Source organism: Bemisia tabaci, chromosome 3 (assembly GCF_918797505.1).
Source record: "Bemisia tabaci chromosome 3, PGI_BMITA_v3".
Classification (NCBI taxonomy): Eukaryota; Metazoa; Arthropoda; class Insecta; order Hemiptera; family Aleyrodidae; genus Bemisia; species Bemisia tabaci.
This window is the reverse complement of record NC_092795.1, coordinates 37,107,343-37,121,361: the sequence shown is the minus strand read 5'-3', so window position 1 is coordinate 37,121,361 and position 14,019 is coordinate 37,107,343. Positions and strand designations below refer to the sequence as shown.

At 37.5% G+C, this 14,019-nt stretch overlaps 1 protein-coding gene across 3 annotated transcripts; it reads right to left on the bottom strand.

The window, feature by feature from the left end:
• On the bottom strand, positions 1–11,582 carry LOC109032929 (uncharacterized). 3 transcript variants are annotated; one of them, XM_019045279.2, is made up of 4 exons: positions 11,262–11,582; positions 9,817–10,069; positions 7,686–7,799; positions 1–3,205 (listed from the first exon to the last, which is right to left on the bottom strand). In XM_019045279.2, the coding sequence occupies exons 2-4, from the start codon at positions 10,049–10,051 to the stop codon at positions 948–950; spliced, it is 2,607 nt and encodes an 868-aa protein (XP_018900824.2). In that variant the 5' UTR covers positions 10,052–10,069; positions 11,262–11,582; the 3' UTR covers positions 1–947. The 3 variants fall into 3 exon arrangements, with proteins under 3 accessions (XP_018900824.2, XP_072154401.1, XP_072154402.1); XM_072298300.1 differs by lacking the exons at positions 7,686–7,799; positions 9,817–10,069; positions 11,262–11,582 and adding an exon at positions 4,731–7,672; XM_072298301.1 differs by lacking the exons at positions 7,686–7,799; positions 9,817–10,069; positions 11,262–11,582 and adding an exon at positions 4,727–7,669.
• Between the last annotated feature and the right edge of the window lie 2,437 nt (positions 11,583–14,019).

Sequence of the window (14,019 nt, the reverse complement as noted above, 5' to 3'; positions counted from 1 at the left end):
TGTGTACAAAATTCATATATTCTAACAAGAAAGATAGTAACATGCACCAATATAGTTTTAAATTGCTTTTTTTAAACTAATTTAGACTAACTCCATCTGAGCGAGCAATTTTTCACAGGACTTCAGTGGTATTCAATTCCTTCGAACTTAGTACGTAAATATAAATTAAGAAAATAATTTTTGAGCAATTGACACTAGTACAAAGTGATCTGAAGATTCACATTATCCTCTCCTGCTATATTATGTTTACGAAAGCAGTGTCTGCAAAGTTCAAGGAAAAGGACCTGTGGTAAAAACTTAAGAATCTTCATTACGTTGCTGAATGCTGAGCTTTAAAAAGAAAATAAGAAAAAAAAAAAAAACTTAAAATCCCCACAAACTGATAAAATATTGAAACTCTAATGCTAATTATGAGTAACAAACGTTAAACCTGATGAGAAGTGTGCATGAAAAACATGAAAAATACATATTTTTGTTGTTTATCTGATTCCTTACATATTATGTTTTTTAAGAAATGACATTGAGCTTCTTCAGATGAATGAGAAAAATAAAGATTGACAGAAATGTATGCACCCCTTAAGTATACATTTCTGAGACGGATGACAAGAGTGTTTATTGTCCTAACCAGTTGGTAGAAAGATACCTAGTTCTGGTGATCGTACTTTTGAAAACACACCGTTTTGGAATTTCATTTTATTAAAATAAAAAATATAATAAAAGGGAAAAATGAGTTTCTTCTTAAAGTCTAGGGGTAAATTATTCAAACATGAGTGCAGGGAAAAAAAGAGGACTTCAAGGCTGGGAATTATCTTCTGGTAATTCGTCAATGCTATAGGTTGTCATAGTTTTAGGATTCACAATGGCATGTACCATTGAAAAAAAAGGGCTTTAAAAAGCTAAAGCACGATGTGAATGGTGAGTCTTAGGACATTAATAGATAGTCATTTTCACTGTTCATGATGAAATCCGTCGAATGGCTCAATATTCATTGGTTTTGTTGCTGCACTGGGTGAATTTTCAGTACAATTGGGGGTCATTTTACCATATTGATCATGCTGAAAATTCCTAGATGATTCATACTCCTTTTGTGCTATGGGATCATATGCATCCATGTTTCCAAAAATGAAATGGTTTCCAAACTGCTCACACTCGAAGCCTTTGTCTGGTTCATTTTCTTCTTGCTTAATGAGTTTGCTCGGGTCTGATGCTCCAGTTTCCTGGACACATGAACTGACACTGTTTCCTTCTACATTCACAAAAGTGACAGCTTGTCTCCTGTCAGCATTATTTGAAACCATTGTTGCAACAATTTTTTGTGCCTTCTTTTTAAGCTTCATCTTATCACGGCGTTTCGGACTAAATTGCTTAAAGCATTTAAGTTCCCACGTTGACGGAAGTTTTCGAGGACGTTTCTTCGAAGTAGCCTCTCGGTCCTCAGTTAATACTCTGACAGGATTTCCAAGTATTAAAGATTCGACCATTTGCATTAATTTCTGTTCGTTTTTTCGTTTATTTTTTTTCAACCGCACCTGTCGTTCATGCATCGCCCATTGGATTAATGGAGTTGGCTCATTGTTTGAAGACGGCTTTAGATTCTGTTCATGATTGTCAGTATTCTTATCTTTGAGAACACATTGCTCAACATCTAGCAAAGCATTAGTCTTTCCATGAACAGGATAATTGTCTCTGAAATGTAACCTTCGAAAAAAGTCACCATTTCTGTCTGAGATAGTGTTATGGAGTTGACTGATGTGATCCAGCAACTCCGTTTCAGTTTTAAATTTAGCATCACAATAAAGACAAAGACGGAGTCTGAACAAACACTCTTCTCTTTTGTGTTGAGTCAATTTTTTTTCCGTGTCAAAATTAGCTGAGCACTCAGTGCAGACATACATATCATTGTGAAGTGGAACATGTGCCATCCACAACTCTTTTTCATAGAAAACATCAAAACAGTATGGGCAATGAAAAACTTTACTACCTCGGTGCATAACATCTCTGTGATGCCAAATAAGAATAATATCAACGAATTCTGATGGACACAGATGACATCTATGAATGACACAGTGTTGTCCTATCAAGTGGTCATGGAGCAGAACTGGATCAATAAAACAGCGATTGCAGCGTGGACAAGGCAGTTCATTCTCAATGGGCTTTCCGAAATGCGCGTCTATCAGGTGGGCTTCGAAAGAATTTCTTAGGATGAAATGACTTTGACAGAGTGAGCACTTAAAGGATGCACAATTTTTTGATGAGTGGGCAGTAAGTCCTCTTCGAGACCAGAACATCGCATGACATTGCTGACAAGTAAACTGAGTACAAGCATGTGTTTTTAGATGTTTTTTGTATGGATCTTCTTCTAAGAATGAGAGCGGGCATACTTTACAAAAAAATTTGTCCATCTTATGCTTTTCTACATGCTGTAAACAGGCCTCTGCTGACTCAAAAGAGGTGTCACAGCGTCTACAAGTGCGGCAATCTGGTGAAACCCACTTTTTCAGCAGAGCAATTGGCTTTGTTGCTTTACGATGTGGGTTGGTTTTGTTCGCCCAATTTTTCTTCAGTTTAGCTGTCGTCATCGTTTTAATAGAACTAATTCCAGTAAAATTAATTTTATTTGACTTTTTCTTGGCAACAAGAGATTTGCAACAGGGGTTCCTTTGTGAACTTTCTTGATGGGATGAATCTTGATGGATGCCACTGTTCAGATATTGTTTACAGCCATATTCGTGTATGTTTCCTGACTTAGGACAAAATGTACTCCTGTTGATTTCGAAAAAATCAGATTCAGATTGCATAAGGGGTTTTCCTGAGGCAAAAGAATATCCTGTATTCTCTGAAGTACAGGAAGACAAATCTTTTGGTCCTCCAGTTTGTGATGAGAAATTTGTCTCATCATCTAAAAACGTTTCGGTCTCTATTTTAAATTCCTTTTTTTCAATTGGGAAATAATTTTGGTTGCAAGTCGTATTGACAGTATCTCTGACTGACGAAAAAATTGCCTTTTGTTTTGTGGCAAAACATTCTTCTACAGAAGATTTTTCTGATACGATATTTTGAGTAGATTTTATATAAGAACCTGAGTTTTCATGAACATCCACCAGCTGAGCAGAGCATTCATTCTTGAATGTGCCTGATGAGTCATTAACATGTTTTGCTTCAAAGTTCCCAGTTTTGATATTCATTCCTTCTTCTTTGATAATACCTGAAAAAAATAAAACGCAGGAGTTAAAGGAGGAGAAAATTTTAGGCAGATAATTAGTCATACTCTGTCACAATTAGTAAGTCCTTCCAAACTATCCTTCTCAACAAGTTCAACTTTAACTATTAATGTACGTGATATTTAAGGCATACAATTTGGAAAACATTTGATGAGCAAATGACAAAAAACACTGTTGAAATTGGATTATTATGGATTTTTAGTTCTGGAAAAAAAGGAGGAAAAAAAAACTTTATAAGCCTGATAAAAATATTGAAGGTAAAAATTGAGAGAATGCCTTCCTTCGTCAATTTACTTTAGCTCCTTTTTTGGCGAATTGGACGGAAAAATTAGTTCCGATTCCTCATGCTTTGTTTACAAGAAACTTTTTCATTTATATTTAAGTGTAACTGTGCCTAGTATCAACTCACTTAAACTTTTTTTACAAGTTTTGAGTTTTACGTGTTTAGCCTAAGCTGACCGATCCTTGATACTCAATCCATGCATACAAATCTTCCTAATTATCTGTTGCAATCCGCACCAAAGAATTAAAAGCTCCAAAACCACTATCAGGGATGCAGGAACTTCTTGACTACATGACCAAGTAGGTCAAGATTAGTTGTGTAAAAATGGGAAGGTCTCAAAAACGGATTTAATAGATGGAGGGCCAGCAAAATCGCATGTTTTTTCCCCTTCAAAATAGCATGTTTTTTTCTTCTTCAAAAATGCACGTTTCTTCCAAAACCAAAGTAATATTGATTTATAAAAAAAAAAAAAAATCGAGGAAATTTTTATATACAGAGCCATAAGAAGGTACTTCAGAACTTTAAAAGAAAAAGGGGGTTCTTATAATGGGAAGGGAAAGAACTTCCTGCATCCCTGACTATGCTCTTGTCTCTTCCGTATGCAATAAACCTATAGATGCAGCCAATGCTGTGCATCTCTTTGTCTTATACCTCCAATTCATGTAGGATCTCACAGAGGCTTTGAAGCGGAAAGAAGTATGCTCGACGTCAGGCCCTAACAATGAAATTTTGGGGACAACGGATGTTGGGAAGTCGCTGATAATTGAAGTAATTCCTTCAAGTAACGTACGAAAAAATGATCACATGCTCATGAAGTCATGAATCCACTGTAAGTTGAGTTGCTGAAGCCTTGCTTTTGTAATAATTGCTCCCCTTGTTTATTTTCCGCAGAAAACATTCTTGAAGAAGAGAGAAAACCATCAAGTTGATCTCTTTAGATGAGGGGAAGAAATTCCTGGTGTTGGTGAAAACCTGGATTATTTGCGCCTGCCGGTGGAAAAATAAGGAAATGGGATGAAAATGGATGGATTTCACCAATAGTTTTATTGTGAGATGATTTATAATATTGACTAGTATCACACTCACTGAAAAGCTGAATGCTTAAAAAAAGTAATCACCAGCCATTGCCATTACCAGGTGTACATAATCCTTCACCAAAATGATTCTTATAGGCATTAGTACAATTGTTCTTGGAACCTGTCAAATGAGATGAATCACTCACCTACATTTATCTGAAGTGTAGCTAGGCATTCTGTTCCAGTTCTTATTTCATTGCTGGTTTTCCTTCTGTTTTGATATCGAGAATGGGTGAATTAGCTCCTTGAATCCAGCCATCTCAAGATTCCATCATAAGCTAAGAGGATAACCGTTGAGACTCAGATAGTGTTGATGGTCAGGTTCACACAAATTCTTCTTTATTGGCTTCTTTGTTGTTCTGTGTCTTTTTTCCATGTATATTTTCGATTTTTTTCATCATATGACTTCCCTGGAAGTATTCTTATATAGATATGTATAGCTGATGTATATCTGTTTGATATTATTTTTAATCAAGATTGATTTTACTGAGGCAGTCTTGCCTTTTATAATTCTTTGAAACTTCATTTCCTTGTTATCTATTGCCTTGACATCATGTCAAGATAAATGTATCTTTTTGTTGTAATAAGAAGCAAAATTCTTTCATGCTTTGTTCAGCACTATCATGTATATTCCTTTTCAATGGAATCTATGTTAATTCATTTTACTGGGAATACTCCAGTATTTGAACAGAAAAATGCTCAGTATTGCACTGTTTGGTTTGAGCTTACTTACTGAATAGTTTCTTCAAAACATGCAAAAGGATTAGTAGCCTTAGGCACGATATAGTGATACAAGTGTACAATAAAGATCCTGTGCTTTGATTTTCGTCACCACAACAAGAAGAGGCGTATTTAGGCAAGTTCTCATTTGTATGATGAATCAACTGATAACTATCATGAGTTAGAAAAAGAAACAGCATTTGATGAGGGCTCATTTGCTAAAATGTCTAAATATGTACTCACTTGTCCTAATTTCAAAGAATTTTTTTTCTTGAAATAGGGAAACAAAATTCACCTAGAATATGTGCGGTTGGTGTTTTGTGAATACATATTTATCAAAGAAGCTACAAAATCTTTCTGATCAAAACAGGAGCGGCAAAAATCAGCATCTTCAGGGTCTGCTACAGGACTTTTTTGAGTGCGCTGTATATGCTCTTAAAGACCAAAAGGACTCATGGCAAGAATGACATAAAAATTTACTGCAAGCGTGAGTTTTTAAGTGCTCTTCATACAGATTCCTACATCGAAACGAAAGGGGGCAGGATTTACAGGAATATGTGTCCCAAAAATGATATTTTACGTGCTTTAGACAGGATTTAACAGTCTCAAAAGAAGTTCCACAGCGTTTACAGGTCAGGAAATCAAGTGAAATCCATTTATTTGCTTCTGCCACGCTCAAACGCTGAGGAATATTCTCTCTTGCTAAAAGCTCATTTATGATTCCCTGCCTGCTTTTTCGTTTGGGATTAAATGGCCTGTCTCTATGATCAGAAAAGTCAGAGAAAAAGCAGATCAAAGTTGGCTCTGAATCTTGTTTGCAAACAAGAGCACTTTTACGACGTGATAGAGATGTAGAAGAAGGAACAGGAGGGGTAGCATTGGGATTAAGTTCAGTTTTAGGATCCCGTTGGGGTTTGCATGCTGCAGTGCGGTCATCGTTTATGATGGACAAAGACTCACTGGCAGTTAGGGTTGAGCCAAGAAAATGGTTTACTGTAGATGCAAGTCGAGGTTCACATAAAGGATCTCTCGTAAGATAAGTTGTGGATGAAGTATTACTCGCAGACGAGGTAAAATTGAGAGTATGTTTAGTTGTCAAGTCAGACTGAGGACTGCATGAAAAATCATTTTCATCCTTTGATAAAAAAGATGAATTACTGGATTCAGGCCAGCAAAGAGCTTGCTTAGAATCGGTATAAGGCAGAGAAGAGGATGTATTGTTAGTTTGGGGCAGTGTGCAATTTAACTCTGGATCATATGAATGTATTTTATCACAAGATCTAGACGAGGAAAGACTGGATTCTGATTCTACACTTGCGTCACAGTTCAATGAGAAATTGGATTTTTGAGAAAGAGTACAGTTTGTAGACATCTGTGGAGAGGTGGGCTCTGAGGGGACAGGGCAACTGGAAATTGGTTCTGGAAGAATAATAGGAATTCCTTTTGTTAGTTTACTTTTTGCAGTGAGGGCACAATTACTTGATGATGACACTGAAAAGAGTTTTGAGGAGGGAAAAGAGTTGCCAGAGACTGATTTTCGAAGAATTCTGGGGGTAGTTTTGGCGATTTCAGATTTTCTAGGATGTGTTAAGTTTCTGATTTTTTTTTCCATTTCTAATTTTTCATTGAAGGATACAGAGTTGCTGCATGGTTTAAGACTGGTATTAGGATGCATTTCAAGAGAAATTTCATTTTGAGGTGAAAATTGGACATCACTTGAGATACGCTGGAAATCTGCGAGGGGTATTACAATGCGAGATTTTTTTTTAAGTTCTCTTCCTTGATAACTTTCGAAATAGTGATAGTATAATTTTTGCCAAACACCTTTCTCCATGTTTGGAATTGCATTAATAACAAATTTTTCTAGTTCTCTGGGGACTTTTGTGTGCTCTTCATAATTTTCCTTGATGGTAGATGGAGGCAGGTCCCAATCCTTGGTATTTGTGTGCGACAAGGAAAAATTTGATGCATCACAACTGCGATTCATTTTATTGCCAATAATGTCATGGTGGACGAATTTGTTTCCTTCCTCCAACGATTCACTTTTCATGAGAGAAATTTTATTAGAAACTGCAGACGCCTCAAAATGCAGGGAGCAAGGATTAACATTTTCAGAAATGACAGCTTGAGATACAGGAACATCCTCAAAGTGAGAGGTAGAACATTCATCAGAGTTTTCTTGTGGGTGACACTCAGTCTTTACTTCACTTCCTGTCCCAGCAAAACTATTTTCAGAGGATAGTGAGTAGAAAGGGCTATTTTCTTGGGTGAAAACAACCTCCTCCTTTACAATAATACTTTCTTGTGCAATTGAATATTCCTGCGGTGATTCTGCCCAGGGATTCAATTTGTCACTAAAATGTGCATGTGTTTCAAAATTGGTACCTGCATGCTGCAAATTGGATTTAAAGGCATCAAGGTTTGCTGGGCTAGTGACACTTGTAACTTCAATACTTGGAGTTTCTATGTCTTCTGCCTCTTGCTTGATATGGTCAGCTCCTAAAAAAGAGTAAAAATAAAGGGAAGAATAAGCACTTTCTTTCGGGAGTCTTCTGTAGGTACACAGTGTGCTTGTGATATATGTAGTTAAATGCTGTGAAAAGAATAATAACAGACACCTCCACACATACTAGAATGCAGGGAGACCCTGAGTCACAAGGAATTTTTTTCTTGTTTTTTTTTCAGGTTTAATTCTGCCATTTGGCTTCCAACTTTGTATCCTCTCTGAAGATAAGGCTCCCTTTGATACTCTCTTTTGTTTTTTTCCTCCAAAATTTTTTCTAACATACTTTTTACTGGGGGCCCAGTCTTCAATTCAAATTGTATTACAAAAAATTCAATTTTTTTGTCACTTTCCGGATTTTGAGTCATAGAACCAGCTTGAAATCCTTGGAAGGCCTCGGATAATCCCTGCACATTTTAGATTCAAAACTGGACTACATTTTGCAATTTGGAACTATAAAATAGCCCCGTTTAAAAACGACGTAAGTGCCATTAGTTTCCGTATGCACATATGTGTTTTTCCAGAATTACCAGAATTTATAGTTCCAAATTGCAAAATTCAGTCCAACTAATCTATTTTTGAGGGCAATTTTCTGTAATATTTGGTCCATGATACATACAGACCTCTAGCGGAGTGAGGAGGGGAGGAGGAAAAAGCGAGAGGCGCCAGAGGAGTTCTATTGGAATCCAAGCTTGAGGGAGAGGGGGGCTGGGAAAGTTTTTGCAAGGGGCCCAGTGGTATTTTCTTACGCCACCATGTGAGAAGTTTCTTCAAAAGCTGTTCATTGGGTTTCTTCTTGAGAACACTCTTGTTCTTCGAAATGGCTGAGGTAATTTGTGCTTCATGAGAGAAACTATAGTATTCAGGGGAGCAATTGAACGACTAACTCACAGCCTCATTAGAAGTCCTCTAAAAGTGATCTTCATTTTTTTACATTTGTTTAGAGTTCTCATTAAAAACAGTTCTTTTTTCCTATTTTTTAATTTCATTAATTGTGAATTGATTAGCACAGAAAATAGGTTTCCTCCATAAAAGTAGTTGCAAATAAATTCACTTAAAACCCATGTAAACATTGGGTAGAACCTGAAAGCTACATTTATTTGCAAAAATGAGCAAAAACCTAGATTGAATTTTAACTCTCATCCTTTCTGTGCTTAAAACCATTTAACTGATCCTAAAATGATATACTGAGTACTGAGCCTTGATCTCAACATTAAGTAGCCGAATCAATTGCCTGCCTACAGGCGATTTTTTTGAGGCTCTATACTTCTTCCTTCAGATTTTAAGGTAAGTTTCTTTCAAATTTTGCACACAATTCTTTTTGAAACAGTCTTTAACTGAATGCTCAAGGTAAATTTAAGTGATAGACTCCACAACTGATTTTTGGAGGCTTCTGTAACTTAAATAAGTATATCACAAAACCCTTAAAACTGGTGCAGTTTTTCAAATCTCCACTCCTGTTTTATTTTTTCAAAGAAGACCAAACTAACATCATGGCTTGAAATTTATGCAGAATTCTTCGCGCTTAATCACCAAGGTTTTTAAGAAGTGTCTTGAGGTATGACAGGCAGCCTTCAAGGCTGTCAACTGAAATACGCGTTTCTGCAGTTTCAATGTCGATAAATAATTACTTTCTTACATTGTGTTAACAATTTCAAATTTATAAAGAAACCCTGCCATTAAAAGGAGCCGTTAGGGGCTGTTCAAGTATTACGTAAGCCGTTTTTACACCAATCCAAAAAAAGATGACGTTTTTCTTCTGTTTTCCTTTGATTTTCGACTTTTGGCCCCTTAAAATGTCCTCTCCTTCCACATTTTTAGGGCTTTTCCACATGTTCACACGCCCGCCCAAGCGCGTGATCGGGCATTTTCTGCACCCCTGGCTTGGGCTGGACTCCCTTTCCCCTTGTAAGACCCCACTAGACAAGCTCAGACCCTTCCCGAGTGGACAGCATACTGGAGCAGCCTAAGTAATGAAAGATAAAAAAATATCCGAAGATCAATCATACCTACCTATAGGCAAAATGAAAGAGGGGCTCTCTTCAGCTTCTTGTTCTTCTGGGATGAATTCCTCTTTTATTTTGATCCCTTCGATCGCAGCATCCCCCATGGCAGAATTTGGCTCGGTTTTCACCAGCGTGTTGTCTTCACCATCCAAAGATTGCTCATACGAAGAGCCTTGCATTGTACCATTAGCAATAGAACTGCTTGCTTCAGAGTCTTGCTCTTGTCTTCTCACTTGCTCCATTTACATTTCCACTATGTTCTAGGAGAAGGTGAAACAAATACAAATCAAATAAGAGTCTTGAGGAAAATCAGTGATCGGTGCATGCAGAAACAGTAGATACTTTTGATAGAACAGTTAAAACAATGTTCACACTGTTGGCATACTTTCAAATATATTAACAAAGATTACTCCTCGCCCCTAAGGAAGAGGGGAGTAAAAAATAGTTGAAGAGGAATTGAATCATCTATGTTTCATCCTGGTCAAGATTCAAGAAAAGTTTGTTCCTTCATCTCTCATCAACAGCACGTTCAACCGTAGCTAAAAACACGATTGTTTTAAAGGGGTGATTCACCCTTTCGTTTTCTAATACTCCTGTAGTTTAATCTTAAAATCAATTCATAATCAAAATACAAATTGAATTACTTGGTTAAAAAAGGACGGAAGGTAAGTTCCTAGAAGTTTCCACAATCCCTGATGAAATAGACATTTGTTCTGAGAAAAAAATGTGGAACAGTTTTCTTGGCCTTAACTTACTTAAAATTTTAGTTAGGTTCTGGAAAATTGGCGGGCACAGGGAAAAAACCAAGATTGTTTTCGAAGTCAGTACTAAAAATTACCTACTGATAAATCATATGTAAGTACGCTCCCAGCATTTATATTCTGGTAGACTTGCATAATATCAACAATGAACAGTCCATTTGAAAATAAGGAGTTTATGCCCACTAACTAGCTTTACTTGGAGATAATCGTTCAGGTGATTTAGTAGACCCCATATTTTGTCACAACGACACACGATACATCACATTGATCTGTTCAATGTTTTTACTCACTTGTCATTTTCATCTAATTTAGAGATCGAATTCCTGTTTTCATGAGACTAAAGCATTCACTTTCGGCATTTCACAAACAAATTCAAAGTAATGAAGACAGGTATTTTTGAGAGGAAATGTATTCCATTCGAGTACAGTTCCCAGCACGAGCACCTGAAGACATGGAACTAATCGATACAATGTATTGCGAGTAGCTCTGACACAAAATTTGGCGTCCATCAAATCATTTTGAAAGGTCACTTCTGATGTTCTTCATTAAGAAAGACGTAAAGATTCAAGTTTCCACTGGGTCTGAACTTTGTAAACACCATAAGTCGCCTTTTTCTGACGAGGGCCACCACACTCAGAAGTGGTCCAAATTGAAATTTTCAGATGAATAAGTAGAAAAATTGTACACTTACTGTAAAATGATTTCCACGTTGAAAGTAGAGTATTTTGGAGCATGAAGAGATTATAAACGACACATCACTAACTTCGTCGTGTTACTTAGGTGGGAGAGAGGATGTGTTCATGCTCCCAGTCCCAAATGGTAGAGCTCAAATTATTCGGCTGAAGAAATGGATGGCGCGCAACTTTGGAGATGGATCATTGCAAGAATTGTCCATGGAGGACAATGAAAACCAAAGAGATGACTGAAAGCTAAAGTGGCAAATCAAAATCTTGATGGGAATTGGGTAATAGTGGCTAACCTCAAAATGAACCCGGTAAACATAATAATAATAATAATAAAATGATGTGAATCACGTAGACCGGGCATCCGGCTCGGTTTTGAACGGGCGAAGCGTGACAAGTTTCTCGGATCACCATGATGGGCGGGAGGGGAGGGGGAGAGAGCGTGTGTCCCAAGCACTCAAAGAGATTGCAGAGAAGCAATCAAGACCAATCCACACAGGTCAGTCATTCCGGTGGACGAGTTTTGGTACTCTACTGCGCAGTGACGTACTATTGAGTGCTTGCAATGTATTTCTTATGGGTGCACTCAATAGTACGTCATAATGAGTGCTGCGAGTTAGGGCCGGGCGGGGGAGTGGATTTCAAAAAAGCTGCGCAATAACTGACCTGTGTGGATTGGTCTTGGAAGCAATGGAGAATCCATTCGCGCGCTCGGTTTTTCGCTAGTAACTCGTTTAGAGTCCATTTTCAGACAAAATTCCTAAAGATAAAAATTGCCGTAACACAGGATGCACGGTCTACCGTCTACGTGATTGCATGTCTTAGACGTTAACGTATGTCAAAATCCAAAAAATTCAACCCACAACGCATTATTGTTCTCATTTTCTGCTATTAATTTTAATCAGAATTTATTTCGTTGCTAGTTCGATTAATATACATTACGTTATTGAAAATGTTTGTTTCACAAAAGAAAGAAGAAAAACGGGATAAAAAACACTAATGCGGCGTGAACAATTTTCAAGGACAATTCTATAATTTCTCCTACGATTTTAAATAGATTAAAACGCGTAATATCCAAAATCTAAGCTCAGATTCGGATTCCTCGTGAAAAACTAATGCGATTTCATGCATCACATGTTAGAATAGCGTGAAGGAAAGAGGTTTAATGACGTATAAAAACACTAATGTGTGATCAATTTTCAAGGACAATTCTGTAATTTCTCTTACGATTTTAAATAGATTAAAACGCGTAATATCCAAAATCTAAGCTCAGATTCGGATTCCTCGTGAAAAACTGATACGATTTCATGTATCACATGTTAGAATAGCGTGAAGGAAAAAGGTTTAACGACGCGTATAGATTCTGTCGTACTGCCCGTTTGAACTACGCCGCCGTACGGGTCGCCCGAGTGAAACCGAACGGGGAGGCGCCGGCGCTTAGCTAAGCGTTCGGTTTCGTCCCTCCTCCGCTGACCTACTAAGCACTACCCATGTTGCCACGTTGGATTCATATGCTCGAATCAGTATGCCTACGTTACGTCTCCTTCCTTCCTCTCGGGTATGATACGTGAAATTGCATCAATTTTCAACGAGGAATCCGAATCTGAGCTTCGATTTTGGGTATCACGCGTTTTAGGTCACATGTTCCAAGTTCGAAAATCCGAAATGACGGGCGTGGCTTAAAATGCTAGAGTCCCTTTATACCCAGAGTTAAGACAACTCGATTATCAGCTGACTGGCAGCCGGCCTTGGCTGGCCATGGAGGCCGAAACGAGTGCACCCAAACGAACGATATTGAGGGATAAGGATCAGGAATCCTGCGATGTCTGTCACACAAAAACAACAACATCAACAAATTGATCAATTAAAACGAAAATTAGATTGGTTTGTGAATAATTTCTTAATCTATTTTCATTTTAGACCGATGGAAATAAAAATTTACTCTTGATAAACCACAATCAGGTAATATTTTCATTATTCTTGTTCACATTCGAGGTACCGCCATCGTGGTGCACTCGTTTCGGCCTCCATGAGCGAGAACCAATCAGAATTGGATTTTTTTTTAGGCCACTTTCAGCCCAACCAAAAGTGAGTTGTCTTAACTCTGGGTATAAAGGGACTCTATAAAATGCTATCTCGGCTCCTGTTCGATGGATTTTTCTGAAATTCGGTGCCAGGGTGTGATACATGAAATCGCATCGATTTTTTACGAGGAATCCGAATCTGAGCTTCGATTTTGGGTATCACGCGTTTTAAATCAAAATCTGTCAAAAACTCAAAATTCAAAAAATTCAAAATCCGAAAATCCGAAATGACTGAAGTAGCTTAAAATGCTATCTCGGCTCCTGTTCGATGGAATTTTCTGAAATTAGGTGTCAGAAGGTATTTTTCGACGGGAAACTCGAATTTTAAGTCAATTTTTTAAGATCCTCAAATCCAAGATGGCGGACGTGGGCTAAAATGCTATCTCGGTTCCTTCGTTCGATTCTTATGAAACGCGGTGTCGCAGGGTATTTTTCAACGGGAAACTCGAATATTTAGTCAATTTTTTAAAATTCTCAACTAAGATGTTGGATGTGGCCTAAAATGAGCCCCGCTTCTGGCCTCTGTTTCTGTTTGTTAGAGCTTTGTGAACCGCGGGATCGGGGGTACTTTAGGGATGGACGAATATCGAATTCGAATGCGATTATTCGAAACTTTTCGAATGCGATTAAGTAATTGAGAATTCGAATCTTGCGATTGCGAATACTTCGGAAGTGAATATTC